Below are 26,642 nucleotides of genomic sequence, written 5' to 3'. Positions count from 1 at the left end.
AGTTGTTTATTTTGTCGATAGTACATTTAAAAATCCAGTGTCAATGAAAGGAAATTATTTTTTTTTGCTGTTTATGTTGCACTTAGAGTTGGAAACCATTTGTGACAACTGACGGTGGAAGGGACGGAGATAATTGTTTGATTTTTTGTGATATACAAATCAGTTCATTTTAAATAATTTTAAATTGGCAAGTGACAGTGTGGAAAAAAAAATGGAACAATTATCTAAAATATATTTAACCGTATTTGAATATATGGAAAGTAACATAATTACTTCAATAAACAGTAAACAGTAAATAACAGTAAACCACTTACTTCAATTTCATTTCAACATGTGCTTACCAATTATTTTTCAACCGTGTAAGGCGGATATATACATATTTCTCTTCGAACTTTCCTTGGAAAGGAAAAGGAAACAGATAATCGCTGTAATTTAATAGATTCAAAATTATTTTTATATTTTATATATTTGACCATTGATTATAAAAAGGAATGGAGGCATGAACTGTCAATTGCGGGAGATAGTGGAGTTGCAAACCTAATTTATTTAAAAATTTATCTGATATTTTAATAGGTATTCAACTATTTGAAGAGAGGACATATACAATGATTATACCTGTCCTGGTTATTTCTGTACTAATATTGATTATATGGTTCTACATCAAAAATACAATGTCATATTGGTCCAGACGCGGTGCGTTATATATTTCTTTTCGAACTTTCCTTGGAAAGGAAAAGGAAACAGATAACCGCTGTAATTTAATAGAATCAAAATTATTTTTATATTTTATATATTTGACCTGATTATAAAACGGAATGGAGTAATGACCACTAAATATTTGCACCGTATCTTCTCAATTAATCTTCTTAAACTATTTAACCATCGCACCTTTTTAAACACAATAATTCATTTATCGTTAATAAGTAATACTTTATTACTAAGAATAAGTATCCTTATGAAACTTGAGTGAAAAAATTGTAACATTCAAAATTTTTGAACAAATATCGAGAGACTTAGAAAATAGAAAAAGTTAATCAAAAAAGACACAATAGTTGCCAACATAATACAAATACAATCAACATGCTTTTTATGTTTATCCATCAAAATTTTGTTCTTTTTGCCTTCTTACTACTATATTTACCTTTTATATTGCTTTTTTAAAATCATACTATAAACAGAACAAAATCATATATTTTATATATAAATCGATGTAAGCATACATTTGAGATATTATTTTCAAGGTTGTGGTTAGAAGGGCAAAGCCAGAACGTTATAAAATATTTTTAACAACAAAATTGAACCGACTTCAAAAAATAAATAATGAATTAAAAATTAAAAAATAATCAAACTTAGATTTAACCTATCTACTACACGTATTTTATATTCTACTATATACACACAATTTAGCTTAATACCCTACATAAATCTATTTATCTATTTACATTATTATCTCAACTACTACAAGCTGATTACTTTGAAGTCGGTGCCGAGCAACAAATAACAAAACAAAAAATAGATTTGTTTTGTTCGTGACTTAGTTTTAAGAACCTAACCAAACCCAAACACTTATATTAATTTAGATTTGTTCTGTTGGTTCAATTTTTTGTATATGTCACAAGTTATATTATTATTTTTGTATTGGTTAGGTTTTCGAAATAAAAAATATTTTGTATTTTAAGTACATATGATATAGTATTTAGTAATTTATTTTTTAATTACTGCAAGTATGTTTTGCTCAGTTCTGATTGTTTTTAGTAAAACTAGTAATAAGCCTCGTGGTACATCTACTAGTTAAGGTGACTTTTAGGAAAACGATGAGATGCAAATAACATCGCTGCGTGTTTCTGTGTAATTATATGATAACATAATTTGTATTTAAGTGGTACGGAACTATTCACTTTATAATTTAACAGTTGGTTGTGCTATTAGTCGGTACGAGAGAGTCGTCAGTGAGAGAGCGCGAATTGTGCGAGATTTTTTTTATTGACTCAGTAGTTTTTACGAACAACAGTTAACAATGATTATACCTGTCTTGGCTAGTATTTGTGTACTAATACTGACTATATGGTTCTACATCAAAAATACACTGTCATATTGGTCCAGACGCGGTGTGATACAAATAGAAAACAAACATTTTTGGTCCAGGGAATTATTCGGGACAACAATCCGTGATAAGTACCAGTACGGTAAATCTTTAAATCAGAAATACATAGGGACCTATATATTCAGCTCGCCAGTCTTTTTCCCCATCCATCCACCTTTGATTAAAAACGTAATACAACACGACTTCAGCCATTTCCGCGGTCACGGTAACTACAACGAACCAAAAGACATCCTCTCGATGCATCTGTTCAATGTTGAGGGCGAGATATGGAAGAACTTGCGGGTTAAACTGACGCCAACCTTTACATCTGGTAAGATCAAGATGATGTTCGAAACTTTGCTGGAGAAAACTCACGGGTTGGAGAAGGTGGTGGGGGATTATGCTGACAGGAAGGCGGCTTGCGATATTAAAGACGTGTTGGGTCGGTTTACCACCGATGTGATCGGAAGCTGTGCTTTTGGTATCGAGTGCAACTCTTTGGAAGAGCCAGATAACGATTTCCGATGCTATGGGAAGAAAGTTTTCGAACGGGCACCATCTAGATTGTTCTATGTCATTTTCATACCGCACTGGATACTGATGGCTTCGGATTTTAAGTTTCACGGCAAGGAGGTCACGGATTTCTTCACCAATCTCGTGAAGAGTACTATTAAGTACCGCCAGGACAATAACATAGTTCGAAAGGACTTCCTACAGTTACTGATACAAAATGATTCTGTAACTGTGGACGAGATCATCGCACAATGCTTTGTATTCTTCCTAGCTGGCTTCGAAACATCTTCAACAGCTATGACGTTCGCCCTGTTCGAACTGGCCAGCAATCAGCACATTCAGAAAAAGTTACGAGAGGAAATCGAGGAGGTCTTGAAGAAATTCAACGGAAACTTAACTTACGACGCTGTGATTGAAATGAAATATCTGGATATGGTAGTTAATGGTAAGATGCATAATTTTCTTCTTTTCACTAAAACGCTCTTTAATTTTACAACTAATTTCCGATCATTTACTAATAAAACAACTGTCGAAAAAAAATGGCTTGCTGATATGCAGATATTTATAAACGTCGTACGTCTAACATTTTTGAGAAAAATTCACTTCAAAACGTTAGAACTGACCCTAGTATATTTTAAATGTAGTTGTTAAAATGTTTCATGGCCGCATTTCAATTGAGGGAACCAGGTATCCTTGGACACCAGCATATATCATACACATTAAATATTTAATGAAAGTTTCGACAATAAAGATGGGTGATACGTCACCATGACAGCGTAATTTCAAAGTTCAATCTTGAGCAACTAAAATGTTGATTTAATATCATCCGTCGCTTCGTCATCAATTGTTTCATTTCCGTAGTGGGTACGAATGACACTAATAATATATGTTAATTAATAATAATATTTGTTTAGATTATAAGTTTTTAATATTTTCATCGATCGGTACTAATACACATAGTGGTGAAGTAACATATAGTACATTCAAAGTTATTTTGTACATACGTCATCAAATTTGTGACGTCAAAACGTCGCAATGTTGCTGCATTTTCGTCGCAGCTTGGCTCTGACATTCAACAACATTTTAATCTAAATAAAATAATTGAACAAAAATGTTATCAAGTATAATTTATTTTAACATTATAGTACATCTAAAAATTACAGTTAATTATACAGCCAGTTTATATGTTAGAGTTATAACCTCTTATCACTACTGATTTCAAGAATTTTGCATACGTCTGACAACCGGACGACTTGACAGGCTCATTCGTTTACACATTCGAACTAATCAGACAGCATTGTATCTCTTTTTAACTAATTTTTTAGCTAATTTTTAACTAACTGACTCTAAAACGAATTTATAAATTACGGCAGGTTATACATTAAATATCTTCATGAAGTATGTACAAAAAAACTATACCTGGACTGGAAACAGAATAGACTATAATCTTCATAATGTGTTAAACATTATAAAGGTGATAAATAAAGTAAATACATTCATCAAACTAATCTACATAGAATATTACCAAATATGGAGGTTGTAAGGTTTAATCATATTCTTCTGTAATGGAATAATAACAAACAACTTATTCGGAATTCTTATCGAGGTATGATTACATTGAGGTACCGCACACTAGTGGTGTTGGCCACCGATAAAAATATCGATATTTCCATATATCGGCCAAAAAAATATCGATATTTTTAAGAAAAAATAAAAATAGTGAAATATTAGCGTAAAAAATATATATTATTTCTAAATCTCTTAAAAAATTATAATATTTTAGATGAACCTTTAAAAAAAACCTTTTAAAAAATATCGGCCAAAAATTCACAAATTCAGTAAGGCAAATGATTCTATAAGAGCAACAATTTTTGATAATTCGATTCAACACAATTTTGCATTTTCATCAATTTTTGTTGTAATCCGTCGACTGTCGAATAGAAGAAAATCCTTCCTTAAAGTCCTTTGACATTTTATTACCGTCTTCAATTAGATTCTTCGAAAAATCAATATGGGAATAAATTTCACAGTAAATATCACACACCTGAAATTGGGCGATATGAATTACTAGTCGCATTCAATGTGGAGGCAGTTGATATGTGAATAAGTGCAGTATCTTTCATTACAGTGTTCACAGAACAAATTTTCGTAGAGCTATTGTGAGCATCCACTTATTACAGTGACGACAGTTCAATATTCGACTGTTTCTATATATAATAAAAACTATTTCTAAAACAACAACGTATGGAATGATGCTTATAATCTTGCGGATTCCCACCCATAGTTTCACAAATATTCTTTTATTCTATTGCTATGTATTTAAACCAAATATATCTTTTTTATTTAAAATAACTCGGGAAGAGGGGGATAGTATGCGAAATTTTGTCTCTATACTCAAAAAAATATATTCCTGGCACCCTATCGCAGCGCCAACTACCGAGCACTATTATCAATTTAAACCATCCCAGAACACATAAAATAAAAAAAAAACTTCATCAAAATCGGTATCTGGGACCATTTTCCTTGTCGGATTTTGCACCCTGCTTTTAGACAATTGCAAACATAAATTTATAACGATACTTCAACAGGATTTAAACCAGAGGCTATCGCTATGTATTATTTAGCGGCTACGGTGGTAGTATATAGTATATCGTTATGATCACAATATGAACATAAAATAAAAATAATATATAACAATATGATATAATACAAAAATAACGGAGTAAACGTGGGCTCCGAACTACGGTTATCAGCATTAAAAGCCTACCGATTGGCGAGTGATCAACTTTGGAGATCATTCCAGAAGACATCCGGTCTTACCCAGCCGGGTACCCGCGTGACTGCGATCATTTTCCTTGTCGGATTTTACACTCTTGCCTAGAACATTCACAAATTTTAAACAAACGCAAACATAAATTTACGACCATGTCCCAGAAGGATTCGCATCCGCGACTATGGCAACAGCAGGAGGACGTCCTGTCACCTTTGCCACTGCACCAACCAATTTCGTTATGAACTTGATTATTTCTGACAAACCATGGAACATTTAACTTGAAGTAGACGTTAGATCCGTAGAGCAGTACGGACCGAATTAATATCTTGTAAAATAAGCATTTGATGGAGATGGGAAGTCTGCTAGAAGGGCAGATCAGAGAAGATAGCAGGTTTGCTACTCCCGAACCTTTCTGAATTGCTTTCTGGATTTGGGAATGCCAGGATTGGTCGAAGCGGAGACCTAGGTACGTGACGCTATCCAGCCATGGAATTATTGCGGTGTCGATCTTAAGTTGCGAGACGCCCAGTGCGTAACGCTTCTTATGGAAAATGATGGCCTGGGTTTTCAGGGGGTTGATTTGAAACCTCCAGAATTTAAACCACTTGACCGCATGATCGAGCTGCTTCTGTAAAGGTTCGTGAATTGTAACTTCGAACCTGGCGGCCTTGAATAAAGCAGTATCGTCCGCGTAAAACGCGACGTTAGTTTACTCCTTTCTCGGCGAATCTGAAATCAAGAGATTAAATAAGGCTGGGGCCAGCGGGGAACGTTGAGGTACGCCAGCATCGATTTGTTTGCAACTGGAAAGTGTTTTCCTGATCTTGACCTGGAAATATACATCCGATAGATAGGACTTGATGTCCAGAAGGACCGCTTGAAGCTTTTTACGTTGGTCAATATATCTCGAATTATTATCTAATGTAGTATAACCCAGTTTAGTAGTTTTTACTCTGTCATGTCATTCCTAAATGAATTAATGCTAGATATATCTGTTTTTTGGGGTTATACTTTTTTTACTAAGCTTATGATATTGTATACATTTTTCCTTTAGGAAACCACTGTGACTGTTACTGACTTATCTATTAATGATTTTAGACGTTTTCTATAATTTGCTCTTATATGTTCACGACTGTCTGTTTTTTGTTAAATAATTGTAATTAATTTTAATATCATCATTATTATTATATTCTAAAAATAAGACGACAAAAATGATCATCATTATGTAACATAATTTCTTACGTACTGTAAATATTTTCAAAAACTCGAGCACTGATAAGGGGTTTACCAAACACGATTTGTTTAACAAAAATGTATATGTTGTCTGTATAGTTTTGACTATTATTTTTAATCAAAAATGTAATCATATCTTTATAATTTTTCTGGTACTAATCCCTATTTTGATTCTTTCGCACAAGTATGTCATAACAGGTTTAGTTTTTGTCAATAACAGTCTGAATATCAGCCATTAAATCAAACATAAAATGACGCGTTATAAAACTTTAAAAAATTTGATAGAACTTTGTTATGAACAATTACGTATTTGTCAGATTATTTTCCATGATCTTAATTTTTTTTTGGTTAGTTTCTTTCTCTTTGTGGTTAGTTGCTTGTTTCCGTCTCTATTTAAATTTAAATTAATAAGTATTAAGCCTATATCTTATTTAAAGTATTGTTTATCGATAGCCGCTACTTTATCTCATCTTTCACACAATTTACAGACTCTGAATTTTTCCAAAGCTTAACCATTTAAGAAATGCACTTAAGATATTTTTAAAAAATTAAATTAAATAATTAAAAATGGCAAAATCAAAATGTCCATTTAATTACTGTGATAGGATAGAATAATGTATAGTGAAGGTAAGCCTAACCAAATTTCAGGAAAATTCAAAAAAATCTGTTCGGTAAAAATTGAGATGTCATGTCCATCGTCTCCAAAAAAAGTAGTGCAACAGATACATCTTCAAAAAATAAGAAAAACAATCAAAACAAATAAAATATTTAAATTTCTAGATTAGAATATCCTCTTAAAATATAATCCAAATATTAATCTGCTTTATGCTTGCTGCTATGAGAGACGTATTTCGATTGCTATAAATATTTATGCTTTTTGAGATAAATAATCAATTGTGTGTTAGTGAACAGATCTCCAGTAATGTTAGGACCTTGGGGTTGCCTCCAGTTCTTATACTTGAAATAAAATTGTTTTAGTGAAATTATTTATTAGAAGAGTTACCTTCTGAAAACATTACTATTGTAGCGACCTTGAGGCATGTCGAATTTTACATCGTGGAATAATGGTCTAGAAAATACCCAGAAATATAACATCAGATGTTTAACACGGGCGGGGTGCCAGCAGCGGCAACTAGAACCTGATAACGAATAGCTGGCGGCAACCCCGAGACGTTTATCTGGGATGTTATTGAAGGGTATTTCCATACATTCAGTGCTCAACCCTCGTTTGGTTTAGACGTGCCACCATCAACTGCTCAAGCCTCGTCACCAGGTAACACCGCTGCCATCCGTTTTATTATTTGTATTTTTCACATTTTTTTTATATAGCCAATAAATAACGGTCACATAATGTAAACACCACTGTTTCATTTCGTTTTACCTCCATTCACCGAGCCACATCATTTACCCTAAACTATATTATTGGCATTATAACCCGTTATTTACTGTATTATTAATTAAATGCAAAGGCCATCTCTTTTAATACTACCTGAATGGTGAAAGAGTGAGATGAATTTAGTTTATTCTTTAATAGCTAGCAGGTGTACCGGAAAGTCGTTGCCATATCTGACGCTTCTGCTAATTGTTTTTGAGTTTGGGCTTGATCCGATAACTCTTGTAGTGTCGCATCTTGAAACTTTTTCGGTCAACGTTATTCGTCTTGCACACTGAAATCACAACTTTTGAATTTTCGAAACCACGGCCCACATGTTTTTAAAGTTAGGGCATGCTCATAGTAGGCGAATGAAGACAGGAAACTTGACATTTTCACAGAGGTATAAATCTATGATGGTGTTACTTTCACAAAATATAACATGTTGAAGTTTCATTAACTTTGAAGTTTCATGTCAGTAGAATAAATTGACATGTGTCAAATCATAACATTGCATAACATGTAACACGGAGGTGTTATGTAATACGGCCCAGACTATCCGGCTATATGTTTTCGACTACCTAAATAGTGAACGAGTGAGACGGATTGGTCTGTTTTTACCCTCAAGGTTGCATTGTATCGTCGTTTAACAAGTCGCCTCTTCTTTCCGTTAAATAAAATAACACTTTCAAGTAAATTAACAGTTCTTGTTTTCTAAACCTTTTCACATATTACAAGTTATGTTTCTGTTTTGTTTTTTTTATTTAATTTCATCGATCGATGAAACGTGACGTCGGGCGTGACGTTTTCGAACGTCTATTTCGAAGCAAAAGACAAATCGTACTACAAAAATGGTATCGAAAAGTTGGGGGGGGGGTCGCTATCATCAGCGTATCACCCTTAAAGGGAATTATGTTGAATAAAGAAAACTAATTTTAACAAAAAAATACGTTATTAGGACGCATATAATGTTAAGTTAATGTTCACAAGCGTTAGGACATGGCCATATGCCTAGCGACCCAGAAAGAAAACTTTCATGTATGTATTACAGTAAGAATAAAGATTTTCAAGTGCAGGCACAAGTTTAAAGGGACTTTTCAAAATGCGGCGATATAAAAATAGCAGCGTTGTCTGTTTATTTAGGATCATGTGATAGCGTAATTTTTATATTAATATATAAGTGGTATGCGATATGTTTAAAGTTTATTATACAATTAGTGAGTGCGGGTTGTCGGTTAGAGAGCAGGAATCGTGCGAATTCTCTCGTTTTTACTAACACAGAATTGTTTTTATGTGAACCACAGTTAACAATGATCGTGCCTCTATTGGTTAGTATCTCAATAGTAATACTAACTACATGGTTCTACATTAAACGCACTTTACAATACTGGACAAAACGGGGCGTGATCCAAGTAGAAAACAAACCCTTCTGGTCCAGGGAATTCTTCGGAACGGCGATTCGTGACAAGTATCAGTATGGTAAATCCTTAAAGCAAAAATACGTCGGCACCTATATGTTCAACTCGCCCTCCTTCATCCCCATCCATCCGCCCTTGATCAAAAGCATAATGCAACACGATTTCAGCCATTTCCGTGGTCACGGCAACTATCATCACCCGGGAGACATCCTCTCCATGCATCTGTTCGCCGTTGAAGGCGAGATTTGGAAAAACTTGCGGGTTAAACTGACGCCAACTTTCACATCTGGCAAAATCAAGATGATGTTCGAAACGTTGCTGGAGAAGACTCGCGGATTGGAGAAGGTGGTGGGGGATTATGCTGACAGAAAAGAAGTTTGTGGGGTTAAAGACGTGTTGGGCCGGTTTACCACCGACGTGATCGGAAGTTGCGCTTTTGGCATCGAGTGCAACTCATTGGAAGACCCAGACAATGATTTTCGATGTTACGGAAAGAAAGTCTTTAAACAAGCACCCTCTAGGTTGATTTATATCATTTTCATACCGCATTGGATCCTAAAAGCTTGGGGTTTTCAGTTTCACGGCAAGGAAATCACGGATTTCTTCATTAACCTCGTCAAGAGTACTCTTAAGTACCGTCAGGACAATAAAATAGTTCGGAAAGACTTCCTACAATTATTAATACAAAACGAGTCCATGACTGAGGACGAGATCATCGCGCAGTGTTTTGTTTTCTTCCAAGCCGGCTTTGAAACATCCTCAACAGCTATGACTTACGCTTTGTTCGAATTAGCCAGCAATCAGCACATTCAGAACAAGTTACGAGAGGAAATCGAAGAAGTTTTGAAGAAGTTCAACGGAAACGTAACATACGACGCTATAATTCAAATGAAATATCTAGACATGGTGGTTAATGGTAAGATACAAGTTTTCTCTTTTTATAGAAAGGTACAGATCACTTTTGCTTTATAGTTAAAATATGAATGAATGAATGATTGACAGGAATACCTCATCAAGTTATCGTACCTTCTAAAGAAGTTCTTTATTGTAGAATGGATTCTTAGTTTATTTTTTGACATACTATTAACACATTTAACGTCCTTATTTTTTTGTATACATTTTTTATTTCTATGTTATTGTATTTTAGAGTTTGTGTGTTTTCCATTTCTTATTTGCCTATCCGATATTACCACGTTTTTTCTCTGTTGCGTTATTACGAAATACAGTGAGTATATATAGCCTATACAAAGTTTTTTTTGTACATATGTCATCTAGATGTTTAATGTATTCCCTATCGCAATTTGTAAATTCGTTTTAGAATCAGACAATATTTTCCTTCTCATTTAATTCTAGTTAAAAATAGACACAATGCTGCCCGATTACTTCGAACACGTAAACACATGAGCCTGTCAAAGTCGTCCGATTGTCAGACGTATGCAAACTTTTTGAAAGCTATAGTGATAAGAAATTATAATTCTAAGCTATAAACTGTTGTGGCTGTATAATTAACTGCGGTTTTTAGATGTATTATAATGCTAAAAAAACTATATTTGATAACATCTTTGTTCAATTATTTTATTTAGATTAGAATTTTGTTGTTAAGTCAAAGCCGAACTGAAATAAGATTCAGAGTTGACGCAGCAACATAGCGACGTTCTGACGTCACAAATTTAGATGACCTATGTACAAAATAACTTTGAACAGACTACATAAACTTGGGATACAGACAACATTTACCTTAATAAAATATATATTGCAAAACATTTTATATCGTTATTTTAATAGAAGAACAAATGCCAAGGTACTGTTCGCTATCAAAAAAGCATAGTAAACGCGCTCAGTTAAAGGAAGTTTGTAAGGATATATAAACAGGATTATATAAACAAATTCGAATTCCCTGCTGCGGTAAATATGATTCAACGGGTTTGATCATATGTAATTAATAGACGTTGGGAAATATTTATTTTATAAGCAAATAAATATAAAAAAGGACAGAAATGTTGGAGAACATTTTAGTAATGTAATATTTACTAAGTAAATCTAATATTTACTGTATTTAAATATCACTGTATATTTAAAACATTATATATATATATATATATATATATATATATATATATATATATATATATATATATCGCGCTGATAATAAAATTAGAATGACTTCATGGAACATTCAATAATTGTTTCGAAGGAATCAAATTAAAAAACCTGTGCTATTTACAAATTATTGGAATGCATCTGCATTAATGTCTGAAGTTACTAACAGAGGTTAATAAGATTTGTTTGCAGAATTGTTAAAATCCTTCTAAATCGCTAAATTCTAAATGGTCTAATTGTGTGAGTTTATGTGGATTCGAGAATAGTTTATAGGAACTATTAAATTCAGTAGCTGGCTGCGATAAGTTTTCATAATTGTTAAACATATTTTTGATATAATTTGGCGTGGTATTTGTCGATTGAGTGATACTTTCATGGTAACCGCTGCAATTATGTGGAAGAAATTATGTATTATATTGATGTATCATTGCAATAACAGCAAAAAAAAAACGAGATGCTGTCGATAGACGACAGATCAAGCTAAACTGAACTTAGTTCCCATAACACTAATTTATTCATACGGTGTCGCAGATATTTGCGGACTTTTGAGCACTTTCTTGGGATATAGTGTGTGTTATATTATATAATGTGTATTAATTTATATTAATATATTGAATAAAAATTGATAGAAATATGTAATATTGTAATTGTCAGTTTTACTTCCAATGTGTTATATTACTGAAGTTTCGTCTAAATTCCTGTTAATTTTAGCTTAAAAAGTTTTATGTATATAAGCAACAATGTATATAGCTCAAGCATTTGGAACAACAAAAACCATTCAGCATAAAGACCGATTTTGATTGAACATTCAATATTTATGGTAACTTTGTGGATGTTTTTGCAAAATTCATGGTCCAGTTGTTTTTCCTATTCTAACTTGCCATTACTTGAACGGAAATAACAACAGGTAACATGAATAACATTCAGGGCGGTTTTGGTAATTCATTTTAAATGTTCATGATGTTTTCTAGTACTTAATTTTAAAAGATTATTTAAATTGTCATAGACGATATATCGATATTTTTCTCCATGGTTGATATCCTTAAGCTGGTTTATCACAGGAAAATCAACCATTAAACGTGGTGAACTGAGCACCGAAGACATTAAGCGCAGTAGACGCCCAAAAGTGGTTGTTACCGAAGAAAACATTAAAAAAATCTACAAAATGATTTTGAATCACCGTAAATTGAAATTGAATGAAATAGCAGACACTCTAAGGACATCAATTGAACGTGTAGGTCATATAATTCACGAATATTTAGGTATGAGAAAGCTCTGTGCAAAGTGGGTGCTGTGTGAGCTCACTTTCGACCAAAAGCAACGACGAGTTAATGGTTCGGAGTAGTGTTTGAAGATGATGAAGCGTAATGAACATGAGTTTTTGCGTAGATATGTGACAACGGATGAAACACGGCTTCATCATTTGACTCTGAAATCCAATCGACAGTTATCCGAGTGCACTGCACACGATGAACCCGCTCCAAAGCGTGGGAAAACGCAATAGTCGGCTGGCAAGATTATGGCGTCTGTATTTTGAGATGGGCACGGAATAATTTTCATTGACTACCTTCAAAAAGGGCGGACCATCAACAGCGACTATTATATAACGTTATAGGACCGTTTGAAGCACGAAATCGAAAAACGAAAAATGGCGGCCATTTGAAGAAAAAGAAAGTGCTGCTTCATCAAGCAAAGCACCGTACTCTCCAGACCTGGCCCCTAGCGACCATTTCCTGTTCTCAGATCGCAATAGAATGCTCGCTGAGAAGAAATTTTCGTCGAATGAAGAGGTGATCGCCGAAACTGAGGCCTAATATGAAGCAAATGACAAATCGTACTACAAAAATGGCATCAAGTTGGAGGGTCGCAATAATCAGTGTATCACCCTTGAAGGGAATTATGTTGAATAAAAAAAAATTGCCAAAAAAGTGTTTTACTATAGTAGGCCGGGGCCTTTTCCATTGACCTGTTAATTTAGACGTTACCAAGTGATCTTAATGAGAAAATCTTTTGTTTTTATTTGTAGTTATTTAGGATTCATCGAACAAGTATTATTCAGAGTGTATTTTTAAGTAATATCACTAATATATTTAACAGAAACATGAAAGGTCTTAGTAGTTATTTTAGCATAGCAGCACTTTATGTGATTCAATGTAAAATAATTAACGATTTTAGTTGTTATCTATTTACCGACTGGATCTGTTAACTAAACAATTCAACACGCATGTGTGATAGAACAAAGGACAAGAACAAATAACGGAACTATTCGTAAACTGACGTAGCGCAGTAATCTGAAATATTACGGTATTGCGTACCCACCGACTGCAACGGGATGCAGTTTGAAACGACACAGCGACTGAAACGGTCGTGAGCGCAATAGCATGTTGCTTCTGTTTATAAGTGTATTTTTAGTGTGCGTTTGGCTTTATTTGAAATGGCGCAACTCCTACTGGAATCGCCGTGGGGTCTTCCAAATAGAAGCCAGGCCCTTGTTTAGTAAAGTGTCTTCGGCGGAAACTATGTTGAAACAATATGCCCGCGCCAAAAGCCTGAACCACAAATACGGCGGCACATATTTCTTATACGTACCCGTTTTTATTCCCATCGATCCCATTATTATCAAGAATATACTGCAACGAGACTTTATACACTTCCATGGACACGGAACCTATCACCAACCGAAAGACGTCCTCTCCATGAACCTATTTAACTTGGATGGAGAGAGCTGGAAAAGATTGAGAGCCAAACTTACACCCACGTTCACATCCGGTAAAATGAAAATGATGTTTGACACATTATTAGAAAAAACCACAGGTCTGAAGAAGGTGGTTGGTGAATACGCGGATTCTGGACAAACCTGCGCTATAAAAGATATTCTTGCGCGATTCACAACAGACGTTATAGGAAGCTGTGCCTTCGGAATCGAGTGTAACTCATTGGAAGAACCGAACAACGATTTTCGGAAATACGGCAAGAAGGCGTTCGAACCCAACATTCGCAAATTCTTGAAAGTGTTCCTCATCCCTCACTGGATATTAGCCAAGACCGGTTATAAATTCAGCGGCGAAGACGTGACCGAATTCTTCACCAACATGGTGAAAGAAACAATCCGTTATAGAGAGACGAACAATATATACAGGAAAGACTTTATGCAATTATTATTGGAGATAAGAAACCAGAAAGAAACAATGGATCGTGTCCTGACTACTAACGAAATAATAGCCCAGTGTTATGTGTTTTTCTTGGCCGGTTTCGAAACATCCTCCACGGCTATCACCTTCGCTCTATTGGAATTAAGTCGGAACCTAGATGTTCAGGAAAAATTGAGACGCGAAATCTTGCAGGTGTTAAATGAGTATAACGGTACGCTCTGCTATGAAGCCGTTGGAGATATGAAATATTTAGACATGGTCGTACAAGGTAAAATCATTTAAACCATTAATTATTATTTACATATGTCGCATTATGCCACACTCGTTTTAACCTTGCCTGAATTTTACCTTTTAAATATAAAATATACGAGGAATATTCAAATATAAATTGATATATTTAAGTAAGAATACGTTACGCCTCTCATCTCCGGACTTGGCGCATGCGCACTATCCTACATAGAATAAATCATATTGTTTTCCTTTTCTAATGACAGTACATTCTTTACGAGTCGATCCGTACAGTCAGTACAGTCGACAAGTCAAAACAACAAAAATATCTTGAATATTTAGATTTTGTGTTACATTAATTCTATAGCAATAATAATTAAACTGTTGTGTTATTCTTGGTGGTTTAACAAAAATTGGTTGTAAAATATGAAAGAACGAGGTTAAGTGCAGAATCTAAGGTTATATTTCTAAAGGTTATAAAATCCAAACAGCATCAATTTTATTTATAGTGGGGGACAGATCATTTTCGGCGACATCGAATAGGTATCAACATATGTTAAAAACAAATTGTAGTACTGGTAATAATTGGACATTTATTTTAAACATAATATAATTTAGTAATGATTTAAATTTTATTTTATAGGTAAGATGTAACTATAATTTCTTGAGAGAGAAAGTCGAAGAATGTGAAATTCTGAGAAGAAGAAATTAAATAGCATTTTGCTAAGATGTAAGAACAGTGTACAGTGATACTATGAAATAATTAAATATGCTAACAAAAGTAGACCTGTATCAAATAAGTAAAATATAAAACTATCAACGACACCCTAATGATCTATTGGCAAGAAAAATAAAATGCGTTATTATGTAAGAGTATAAGTAAATAAATTAATGTTTTGTAAAAATAATGATGAGCTTAAAAGTTTGATAATTCATTCATTTTAGTCTAGTAAATATACAATACGTTAATCGAAAGCTCGAGGTAGTCAATTCATGATTGGGATTTGTGGATCAAGAATAGTAGCGATCATATTTGGAGATTTTTAGGAGAATTTCACTGCTTTCATATATAGTGGTGGCTTTTTCATTTGGGTTTAACTATATTTATATAGTTTCAACATTAAATCAATTATTTATTAAATTTGTGTATAATTATTTATAAAATATAATGATGTGTAATATGATATTTTTATAAAAATAGAATAGCTGGGCATGTATTACATATATATATATATATATATATATATATATATATATATATATATATATATATATATATATATATATATATATATATATATATTGTCATTAAATCTAATAATAAATAAGATGTATGTACCCATGCGCCAAATCGGGAGATGACTGAGGAGTAACGTATCTTATATAAGTAGAGTTTAAGTTCATAAGTTTTTTTATAACTCGTACGTATTTCACTCAAAGTATTTTCTATAATATCTAGTCTTTTGAGACAATCCTATAATCGCCTTAATTTTAGGGTTTGCTTTCATGTCTATTGCCTCTATTGAATTTGTTTTTTTAGTTATTATGTGTTGTCCATCTCTTGTTTCCCACTTCAGTAAGTGATTTGCTGTACAACTTATAATCTAAATATCATTCTAGATACTATTCTAACTTATTTTAAAATATATTAATTATCTTATCTTATTCTAAGAGATTATTAAATCTCACTCTATGTGTCTATTAATTAGTTCGTATGTTAGTTTGCGTTTGAGTCTATGCAATTCACTGCCATCGCGTACATTTAACTGTTTGGCGAGTGCATTGGGATGCACTAATAGTCTTTCAGAGTACTTCGTACTAACACTCCAAATCACACTCTTTATGGGTTTTATGGGCATAACGCGCTGAATCAGTTTGTTGGACACGTAATATGGGACATCGACGATGACTCGCAACACTTTATTCTGGAAACTCTGGAGGATATCTATGTTAGATTTGCTAGTAGTACCCCACAGCTCAAGATCATAGATCCAAATGGGTCTAAGTATCAAAACTTTGTTATCTAATGATAATTTAGATTTACGCCCTAACTGCCAGTACATTTGGTTTAGTTTAACCCCAAGTTGTTTGCGTTTTGTCACTATATGTTTTTTTCCATGTCAAACGTCGATTGAAATGCATTCTCAGATATTTAACGTTGTATGCTTGCGAAAGTTCATGATAATTCAATTTTACTGAGGGACAAGTTATTCTACAAAGGGTGAATGTCACATGGGTGGATTTTGTATCACTTGCTTTGATACATCGACAAGACAGACATCATAAATCGACAGAAAGATGTTGTGGATTGACCATTATGTATTGAAATTAACCGTACAGATCACTTAATAGTTACTAAAATCAGTTTCATATCTTCTTTGATAAAACTGTTTCAGGCCCATTAAACATATTTCTACAATCAATTTTATTTTGTCTTGTTTATTCAAGAACAACTGCTACTAAAAGTCATGGAATGGAAGTTCAAATGAAAAACATTTTCAAGGCAGCTGTATCGGTGAAAATTGCAATTAAGAGCGATGTATCGCAAGGTAATTCAAAAGTACTAACGAAATATTGCACCTTAATATCGCTCATATTTTTTCGCAAATCCGAAAAAGCAAGTCTTCATTAATATGCTCATTAACTGTATCCGCTAGAGGTTGCGTCGTTTAATTATGAATTATTAAAACGTAAACAACCCACTTCACAGTCTTATCTCATCTATTAAGATTTCAAATAAGTATTATATTTTATTTTGGTAAATATATAATAGATCTAGTATATATGCATTTATTTTGTTTACCCTTATCTGGAGTGTTTGATTTTTTTATCGATCCATAAATCATTATTGTTAAAAAATATTTTGAAATCATACGAAATTAACACATAAATGTAGAGGGTGAATATAATTGTATATCCCTACTGAAATAGCGAATCAAATAGTCTATAATAAAAAGCAGTCAATTACAGAACAGTCGATAGTTCTCAACCCTAGATTCCCATTTCGGGCGTTTTAACATCACCTTTTCATTGCTTGGCGGATAAAATAGAAGAATTTCTTCTCGCGTAATGCTACTGATGATGTAAAATGTTCTTATTAATAAATATTGTACCTATTTATCTGAATAAATGCCTTTTTACAGTAAACAATTATTAGATTAGAAGACTATCTAATATTTTGGTTCCGTGTTATCGGGCCGAATGCAATTTAATTAATTTTTGGGGTCCTGCAGCACTGTAGTGTTTATGTACAAACCACCACTGATGTATAATTATTTCACAGAGACCTTAAGGAAATTTCCACCAGCGGCATCAATTCCCCGAGTGTGCAGCAAGAGGTACAAAGTCCCCGATTCAGATCTAGTCATTGAAAAGGGCGTACGAGTTCAAATCCCCGTCTGGGGCCTGCACATGGACCCGGAGTATTACCCCGACCCCGAGGTGTTCAATCCGGAAAATTTCAGCGAGGAAAACAGGAATAAGCGCCCGGATTTCACGTTCTTGCCGTTTGGCGAAGGTCCACGAATGTGTATCGGTACGAGTATTTTCTAATCCAACTTTTTCGGTTGTTTAACGTGACATCTTATCGTTTCAGGTATGAGATTCGGCCTGTTACAAACTAAAGTTGGCCTAATCAGCTTAATAAGAAATTTCCACTTTACATTGAACGAGAAAACAAAAACTCCATTGGAGATGGAACGAGGCAGTATCGTACTTGTCGCGAAAGGAGATATATGGTTGAATGTTAAGAGAATATGATTGCAACGTATATTCAGTAATTTTTACCAAAGTGTTAATGATATTTAGTTATTTTTTAAATAAAACATAGATATAATATAATATTATATTTGTATTGTTATATATTCTTTAATATATAAGATTGGAGAGACAATCATTTCAGTACTTCCTAATATATGGCTATACTATGGTGCATTTTGGAGATAAAGATTCCAGTAGTCCATCTTCGTTCATCGATGAACGTCAGTATCATAACTGACCTTCTGGTTTTTGTTCTGAAAATTGTGTTGATTCTGTCTAAATCTTGCCTGCTTTTCTAGGCGAACCCTAGAGTCTTGTTTTTATAATTTTCGTGAATATTTTCCCAACCAGTAATAGGAGACTTATAACTCGATAATTTTATTTTAATAATTTAATAATAATAATAATAATTTATAATAATGATAATTTTTCCTCTTTTCTTCAGTAAAGGAACAGAGCTGATTTCCTCTATGCTGGTTACGAAAAGCCATCAACTTTTTGCCAGTCCCGATGTTAAAGCCCCACACTTACACAAACTGCAATGATACAACGGGTAACTGTACAATCCCCCACCAGGACAAATGTGTGCAGTTGACACAGTATGATGATTACATTAGTAGGTAGATCTATATAAAATACAAATCATATAGACAGCTTCAGTAATATCATTCTTCATATTCTTAAGCCTTCAAACTCTGTTTAGATCATGAGGATATTTCGTATATCGAGAAAGTTCTGTTAAATATCTATTAGTATCTGCTATATCGACAAAAGAACCCATTCCAAATATCTAGAAAAAGAAGAATAATTAATAGAGGGTGTTGCTATTAGAATTAAATCCATATGTTTCGTAGTTAGCTCTAACCCTCAGAAGATGCGTGTATAAATTTGACAGCTGTCGAGTCATTAGTTTGTGAATTATAATATTTTGAGTGAAGCAACTTTTATTATTGTAAAAAAATTGATAAAAAGGAATTTCGCGTGTTGATAAAATATTACTTTTTGAACGGAAAAAATACAGTTGAAGCAAAAACTTGGCTTGATGCCGAGTTTCCGGACACTGTCCCAGAAAAATCAACCATCAAGGATTGGTATGCTAACTTTAGACGTAGTGAAATGAGCACCGAAGACGCCCAATAGAGGTTGTTGCCGACGACAACATTTAAAAAATCCACAAAATGACTTTGAATGACCGTAGATTGGAACTGAATAAAATAGCACACACTCTAAAGAGATCAACTGAACGTGTACATCTTATCATTCACGAATATTTGGGTATGAGAAGGCTCTATGCAAAGTGGGTGCCGCGCGAGCTCACTTTTGACCAAAAACAACGACGAGTTGATGATTCGGAACAGTGTTTGAAGATGATCAAGCGTAATAAACCCGATTTCTTTTGTCCGTATTTGACAATGGATGAAACATGGCTCCATCATTTCACTTCGAAGTCCAATCGATACTCATCCGAGTGAACTACACACGAGGAAACCACTCCAAAGCGTGGAATAATGCAATAGTCGGCTGGCAAGGTTATGGCCTCTGTATTTTGGGATGCGCATGGAATAATTTTCAGTGACTACCTTAAAAAAGCAAGGACCATCAATAGCGACTATTACATAGTGTTATTGGACCGTTTGAAGGACGAAATCGCCGAAAAACGTCCGCATTTGAAGACAAAGAAAGTGCTGCTTCACCAAGACAATGCACCGTGTCACAAGTCAGTGAAAATGATAGCAAAAATCCATGAATGGGGCTTCGAATTGCTTCTTCATCCACCGCATTCTCCAGATCTGGCCCCCAGCGACTATTTCCTATTCTCAGATCTCAAAAGAATGCTCGCTGGGAAGAAATTTTTGCCGAATGAAGAGGTGATCGCCGAAACTGAGGCCTATTATGAAGCAAAGGACAAATCGTGCTACAAAAATGGTATCGAAAAGTTGGAGGGTCGCTATAATTAGTGTATCGCCCTTGAAGGGAATTATGTTGAATAAAAAAAACTAAATTTGTTAAAATAATGTGTTTTACTATGGTAGGCTGGAGACTTTTTAATTGACCTGTTAAGTAATTTAAGTAATTTGAATTAAGTTATGGAGTAGTAGAGCATGAACCAATCATCAAGGACCAATGAATTTCTAGAAAACTAGAAATATACGGGTAGGTATACCAAAGCCATTGAAATTAATGGAGAAGAATTCAAACTGGAAGATAAAGCACACTTTGACATTCGAATCACATGTCTAAATGGAACAATAGATACAAATATTTATATTTATATCAAGAAACCAGATGGCCTAATTTCAAAAACAAAATAGCTAAATTGTATCTAAGAATTTCGCCAATACATTGGAATATAATATTTAATGAAGCGATTAAGAAATTACAATTTAAGAAATCAGATTATGATTACTGTTTCTACACAAGAGATAATGGTCATTTAGTAATATAGGTTGATGATACATTAATAATAGGAAGGACAGATAGACGACCCAATCGAAAGTCTTCATGAAGAATTTAAAATAGGAAAAATAACAGAAGTAGAACGATTTCTTGGAATGAAAATAGTGAAGACAAGAACGGTGAAGAAAAAGGATAATTTAAGTGCTATTTATATGATTAATATCAAACCTAATAAAATAAGGTAACACTTTATTAAGGAACTACATTTAAACTGTAGCGACCTTGAGGCATGTCGAATTTTACATCGTGGAATAACAAAATACACAAAATACCCAGAAATATAATCCGAGATGTTGAACACGGGCGGGGTGCCAGCAGCGCCAACTAGAACCCGATAACGAATAGCTGGCAACCCCGAGACGTTTATCTGGGATGTTAATGAAGGGTATTTCCATTCATTTGGTGCTCAACTATCGTTTGGTTTAGACGTGCCACCATCGACTGCCCAAGCCTCATCTCCAGCTAACACCGCTGCCATCCGTTTTATCTAATTGTATTTTTCACATTGTTTATATCGCAAATAAATAACGGTCACATAATATAAACACCACTATTTCATTTCGTTTTACATCCATTCATCGAGCCACATCATTTACCCTAAAGTGGTGACCCCGACGTGATCTTTCGCAAAATTGGGTTTGGACTCGTGAATGGAGGGTACGTGCAACATGGTGTATTTTACGTGGCCGTTATATTTTCTGTTTCAAAATTTTCAATATTTTTAATTCGATTCGTTTTCGATTTTACCTTCAATATTCCTTTTCATTTTATTCCAATTCATTTCATTATTTCCAATTCATTTTTTTAAATTTTTTGTCAAAATTTTCTTTCACAATCTTTTGAACTCATAGATATATTTACATTACTGCTTAATCATCAGCGTCTCGGCTAAACATTTCTTTCGGCGCTATGTTTAAATTATAATGTCTTCCTTCGCTCGCCGTCTCCGTCATAATGCCAGACATTTTGATTTGAAAGGCTTTGGGCAGCTTCGGTCGGATACCGTCGTTATTTGTCTTTTCTGAATTATCGTAACGTATGTGACTACGGATTAGTAACAGAGCAGCTTCAGAAGTTAGGTACCGATTGCAGTCACGGTAGACTCGTCATGTCTTCGCCGAGGTACCAGAATTGCCAACGTCTCGTCGTCGAAGAAAATAAGCTACCACGTCGTGGAACAATCGATCCACCCACAGCGTCGATTACGGGAGCCCTATCCGAAAAATAGCTTGTTCTCAACGTCGTCGATGGACCACATTCAAGTGCCAAAGCGACGATGAAGCAACGGTATCTGTAGGACCGGATATCAACAGCCGTACCAGATCGCAACCGTACCAACCACAACCGTATCGATTTATTATATTTTTCAAAGCCCTTTTCATGCAGCACATTTTGTTTGGTATATTTTTTTTCTGTATTTGATATTTTTTCATACATTTTTGTATTTTTGTTGCTTGGAGTAAATGTATGTAAAATTCTGGCAGGGGAGTATTGTAGCGACCTTGAGGCATGTCGAATTTTACATCGTGGAATAACGGTCTTCTAAATATCCAGAAATATAATCCGAGATGTTGAACACGGGCGGGATGCCAGCAACGCCAACTAGAACCCGATAACGAATAGCTGGCAACCCCGGGACGTTTATCTGGGATATTATTGAAGGGTATTTCCATTCATTCGGTGCTCAACTATCGTTTGGTTTAGACATGCCACCATCGACTCCCCAGCATCGTCTCCAAGTAATACCGATGCCATCCGTTTTATCTAATTGTAATTTTCACATTATTTTATATCGCAAATAAATAACGGTCACATAATGTAAACACCACTGTTTCATTTCGTTTTACCTCCATTCACCGAGCCACCTTATTTACAATAAAAAACAAAGAGATAATTGTTCAATATGATAATTTTGTAAAATAATATATGTATGTTACTGTTGAACTACTTCGCGTAATTCATTTTAAATAATAATCGTAACGCTGCTTCAATAGAACGAATTAATAAGACATAACCTGCATATTCGAGAATATACAAAAGGTCAGAAAAGAAAGTAATGTTTTTCTATTGCTCCAAATAATCCAAAAGTGGCGTTATTAATTTTGTACCGTCTGAAATCTAACTTCTAATCGAGGAAAACAAAGTTTCACGAATTCATAAACTTTTTTCAAATTCACGTTGTGTTCAATTGTCTCTTCTTCGCTGTCCTTTGTTTGACCGTAACCTCATTTCCCATTGTTTTATCGAGCATATAGTTTAATCTAAGAGTAAACAATAAAATAAGTTAAATACAAATCAGCGCTTCTGGTCCTCGTGTAAGTATACAATAACAAGAAGATAAATATCACGCGCCCGCAACAAAGACAAACAAACATCTACTACAAATTAATTCTTATCATCTCCCATCTTCTTCTGGTTTTTTAATATTCGTTATTCAGAAATGGTATTTAGCCTGTTATTATCAGTGTTCAGTTCGTCTATCTCGTTTTATTGTGTTAAATGAGAATGTAATAAAACTAAAATTCTCTTATTAATAGCAAAGATAAAATGAACTTGAGATCGACGAACATTAAAAATGATTGTGTATGGTAAAGCTAACATTTCTGGAGGGGCTGAGATTTCGAAGCTATTTATAAAGAAAGGCTAGGCTACGATTAGCAGAATTGTTATATATTACATTCTTTCTGGATCTGGACTGCCTGCTTCCTATGGACAAGCATTAAATTCCATTACGAGAGATATACATATCTCATTCACATCATTGGCCGGCTTACTGCGAATAAATATCTCGACTTCCTCAAAGCTAACGCTCTTATTGTGACCAGTATATTGCTGCCGCATTCCATGATGATAATGCACCCATACACACAGACAAAAGGTTTAGTCTCGGTTTGAAGATCTTCAGAGCATCGTCAAACATCTTCGCTAACCAGTACAACCGCCAGACGCTATGGAGAAACTAATATCCTGTCCATTCTCCCGTCGACCACATGTATCATTTAGTATCGCAATAAACAAGTATTTCCTCAATCAGCGTTTTTAGGTCTCGTACAAATTCCTTCCAAAAATAGTAGTGAGTGTTCGGACAAACAATCGCATCGACAGCCACACATTTCGACCGACCGACTAGATGAACATTCCTCATATACATATATGATCCCATTCCATATATATATATATATATATATATATATATATATATATATATATATATGTGTCATTATCCCCATTTTATAAGTGCTCCAGTTGGTAGGATCCTGGGGAGATCATCAGACTGTTTCCTTTTGAAATTATTTTAATCGGATTGGCAATCGTTCCGCAGTTACTCAAAACATTTCTTAGTGCAGTAAAGTGGAGTTGGGGCAAAAATATCGCAGCTGAAGCTGTAAAGTAACAAAGGGTGAATTGCCGTATTCTATTCCAAATAAGAAACATTCAAGTTTTTAAAAACACCGCTAGTCATTTGGATTGGACAGAACAGAAGCCTGTAAGCTTAAGGGTGAACGGCCACCAAGGCAGATTCTAGTAGCTCAGTTTCTTAGCCGTAGACTGTTGGAATCTGGAATCACCAGAACTTGGAATACCATTCCATAGAGGGACACCATGAGTAGAAACAGTGCTATTTCGAAAGTACTTAAGGTAAATTGGCGAACGATGGTACACTCGATATTCAAAAAATATTTTACAGCAACAATTGTACAGAGAGAATAACGACTATACATCAGTGTGTGGCCGTTTCTTTAGGAGGCAGGCGTTTTACCGATTTCAGACCTGACTATAGTGGCCATATGCAAGGGCCATCTCTTTTAAGACTACCTCAATGGGCTCGGTCTGCTTTCTAATATATAATAATCCCCAGTATCGCTTGCTATCGCTATTCGACAAATCTTCTTTCTTTTAATCATCTTTTTATTGAATTATATATTTCAATTAATATTTATACTTGAATGATGGAAATTATGTTGACTGGTTCTGACTTGTGTCACTATTCCTCATTAAGAGTATATATCAGTATAATATATGATGATTGCTATAAGTGGTCTTGTTAATTAGCATAGAGGTCGTGTTAATTATTCGATCGATTTCTTGAAGTAGGTCATTTTCTTATGTTCAAAGTAATTTATTCTTTTTTTACTACGGATGGTTAATAAAGAGTTTAAAAATGTATTAACGTAATAATTTATTAAAGTAGGTAGAGTATATTTTATTAACGAGATCTTTTTTTGTTATATTATAGTCTCCTTTTTGCCACATAGGGTTTATCTGGACTGGACCTACTGCTTAAAATGGCCACCGAACCACGGCCCTCGGCATTAAGCCTTCAATCTGGCGAGTGACCAACATGGAGATCATCCCAGAAGATATCACCTTACTCTGCCTGGTTACTGGCGTGACTAGGGCCATTTAAGGACAACCACTATTATAAACAATCACAAACATAAATTTCACAGCAGGACTCGAACCCGCGACTATCGCAACAGTAGGAAGATTGTTGTGTCCTCTTGATCACTGCGCCAACCAAGTCAACTTTTAAAAAATTTTTTGGAAAAACGATGCCAATTATTATGAAATGTATTTATCTCTCTCTATATTTCACAAAAAGTGGATTGAAGGTGTTCAAAGAAACTTATTACAATTAGGAAACATCCGTACCTTAGTACATGGATTCCCAGCACCAAAGGCGGGGTAGAAATATTTTTAGTTAAAAGATCAATAAAGGCAAATTGGTAGGCGGCGCTCCAGGCGATATTTAAAGTATTGTCCATCGATATCCCCTAGTTTTTCCCATTTTTCAGGCAATGAATGGATCCCATCTCAAAAGTACCTTTTGAGGCTATACACATTTTTGGTATACTCAAAAAAAAGTGAAGTGCTGCTCAGAAAGGTCATGACTCATGTCGGAACACGTAGTAATCAGACGGAGTAAAGTCTGGATAATACGATAGGTTGGGTAGTAATTTCCATATTAATGTTTTCAAGTATTTCAAGTTTTCAAGTATGTTTTCACTCATTTTGCAACATGTGGTTGAGCGTGGACGTGCTGAAAAAATAATATTGTTGTATCTTTGCTCGTTTTCGCGCAGTGCTCTGCTCAAACGCATGAATTGTAGTCGATAGCGATCCCCGTTGATGGTTTCATCAAGTACTGCCTTCAAATCTTCGTCTTCAAATTTTTTGCCTGTCGGGAACGATCTCCGTCTGCAGTTTAAAATCACCATTTATAAAACGCCGAAACCAGCATTCACGTGTCGAAATCGATGGAATATTGTTTCCACAAACTTCACACAGCATTGGATGACATTTAGCTGCCATTTTCTTCAAATTGTAGTAAAACTTCCCGCAAATGCGATGTGCTTGGTATAAATTTAGATAATTTCAACGCTCTGAAAAAACACCATCTATTGTAAATAATTTAAAATTATTTTATATGGCTGATAGAATATTTTTAAATATTCAGTATCGGTTTATCAACAAGTGATCACTTATTTCCGTAAAATAAATTAGTTTTTTTAATATTGCGTAAAATTATGAAGGTTATAACATATTGAATCAC

General features: G+C 34.3%; 2 protein-coding genes and 1 long non-coding RNA gene across 5 annotated transcripts in view; 2 read left to right on the top strand and 1 right to left on the bottom strand.

The window, feature by feature from the left end:
* Positions 1 to 26,642, bottom strand: part of LOC143204904 (amyloid-beta-like protein) — a 299,874-nt gene that overhangs the window by 19,729 nt on the left and 253,503 nt on the right. The window lies entirely within an intron of this gene.
* On the top strand, positions 1,907 to 18,712 carry LOC143204914 (putative cytochrome P450 6a17). Of its 3 annotated transcripts, none has more exons than XM_076417872.1 (3): positions 1,907 to 3,041; positions 18,156 to 18,407; positions 18,468 to 18,712. In XM_076417872.1, the coding sequence occupies exons 1-3, from the start codon at positions 2,018 to 2,020 to the stop codon at positions 18,629 to 18,631; spliced, it is 1,440 nt and encodes a 479-aa protein (XP_076273987.1). In that variant the 5' UTR covers positions 1,907 to 2,017; the 3' UTR covers positions 18,632 to 18,712. The 3 variants fall into 3 exon arrangements, with proteins under 3 accessions (XP_076273987.1, XP_076273988.1, XP_076273986.1); XM_076417873.1 differs by lacking the exon at positions 1,907 to 3,041 and adding an exon at positions 9,180 to 10,308; XM_076417871.1 differs by lacking the exon at positions 1,907 to 3,041 and adding an exon at positions 13,815 to 14,912.
* On the top strand, positions 15,191 to 15,654 carry LOC143204923 (uncharacterized). Its single transcript, XR_013007697.1, has 3 exons — positions 15,191 to 15,330; positions 15,382 to 15,450; positions 15,516 to 15,654. It is a non-coding gene; the product is annotated as an uncharacterized LOC143204923 (long non-coding RNA).

This window comes from Rhynchophorus ferrugineus, unplaced genomic scaffold (genome assembly GCF_030347505.1).
Source record: "Rhynchophorus ferrugineus isolate W39M unplaced genomic scaffold, kcgeb_rfMv2 rfM11, whole genome shotgun sequence".
In the NCBI taxonomy this organism is placed as follows: domain Eukaryota; kingdom Metazoa; phylum Arthropoda; class Insecta; order Coleoptera; family Curculionidae; genus Rhynchophorus; species Rhynchophorus ferrugineus.
Note: the sequence above shows the minus strand (reverse complement) of the source record. Positions and strands in the feature narration are given on the sequence as shown.

Bases quoted from the DNA above. Each gene is read 5' to 3' on its own strand.
- LOC143204914 (XM_076417871.1), top strand. From the start codon at position 13,874: ATGTTGCTTCTGTTTATAAGTGTATTTTTAGTGTGCGTTTGGCTTTAT. The intron at 14,913-18,155 runs GTAAAATCATTT...ATTATTTCACAG, and splicing joins TTTAGACATGGTCGTACAAG to AGACCTTAAGGAAATTTCCA. The intron at 18,408-18,467 runs GTACGAGTATTT...TTATCGTTTCAG, and splicing joins AGGTCCACGAATGTGTATCG to GTATGAGATTCGGCCTGTTA.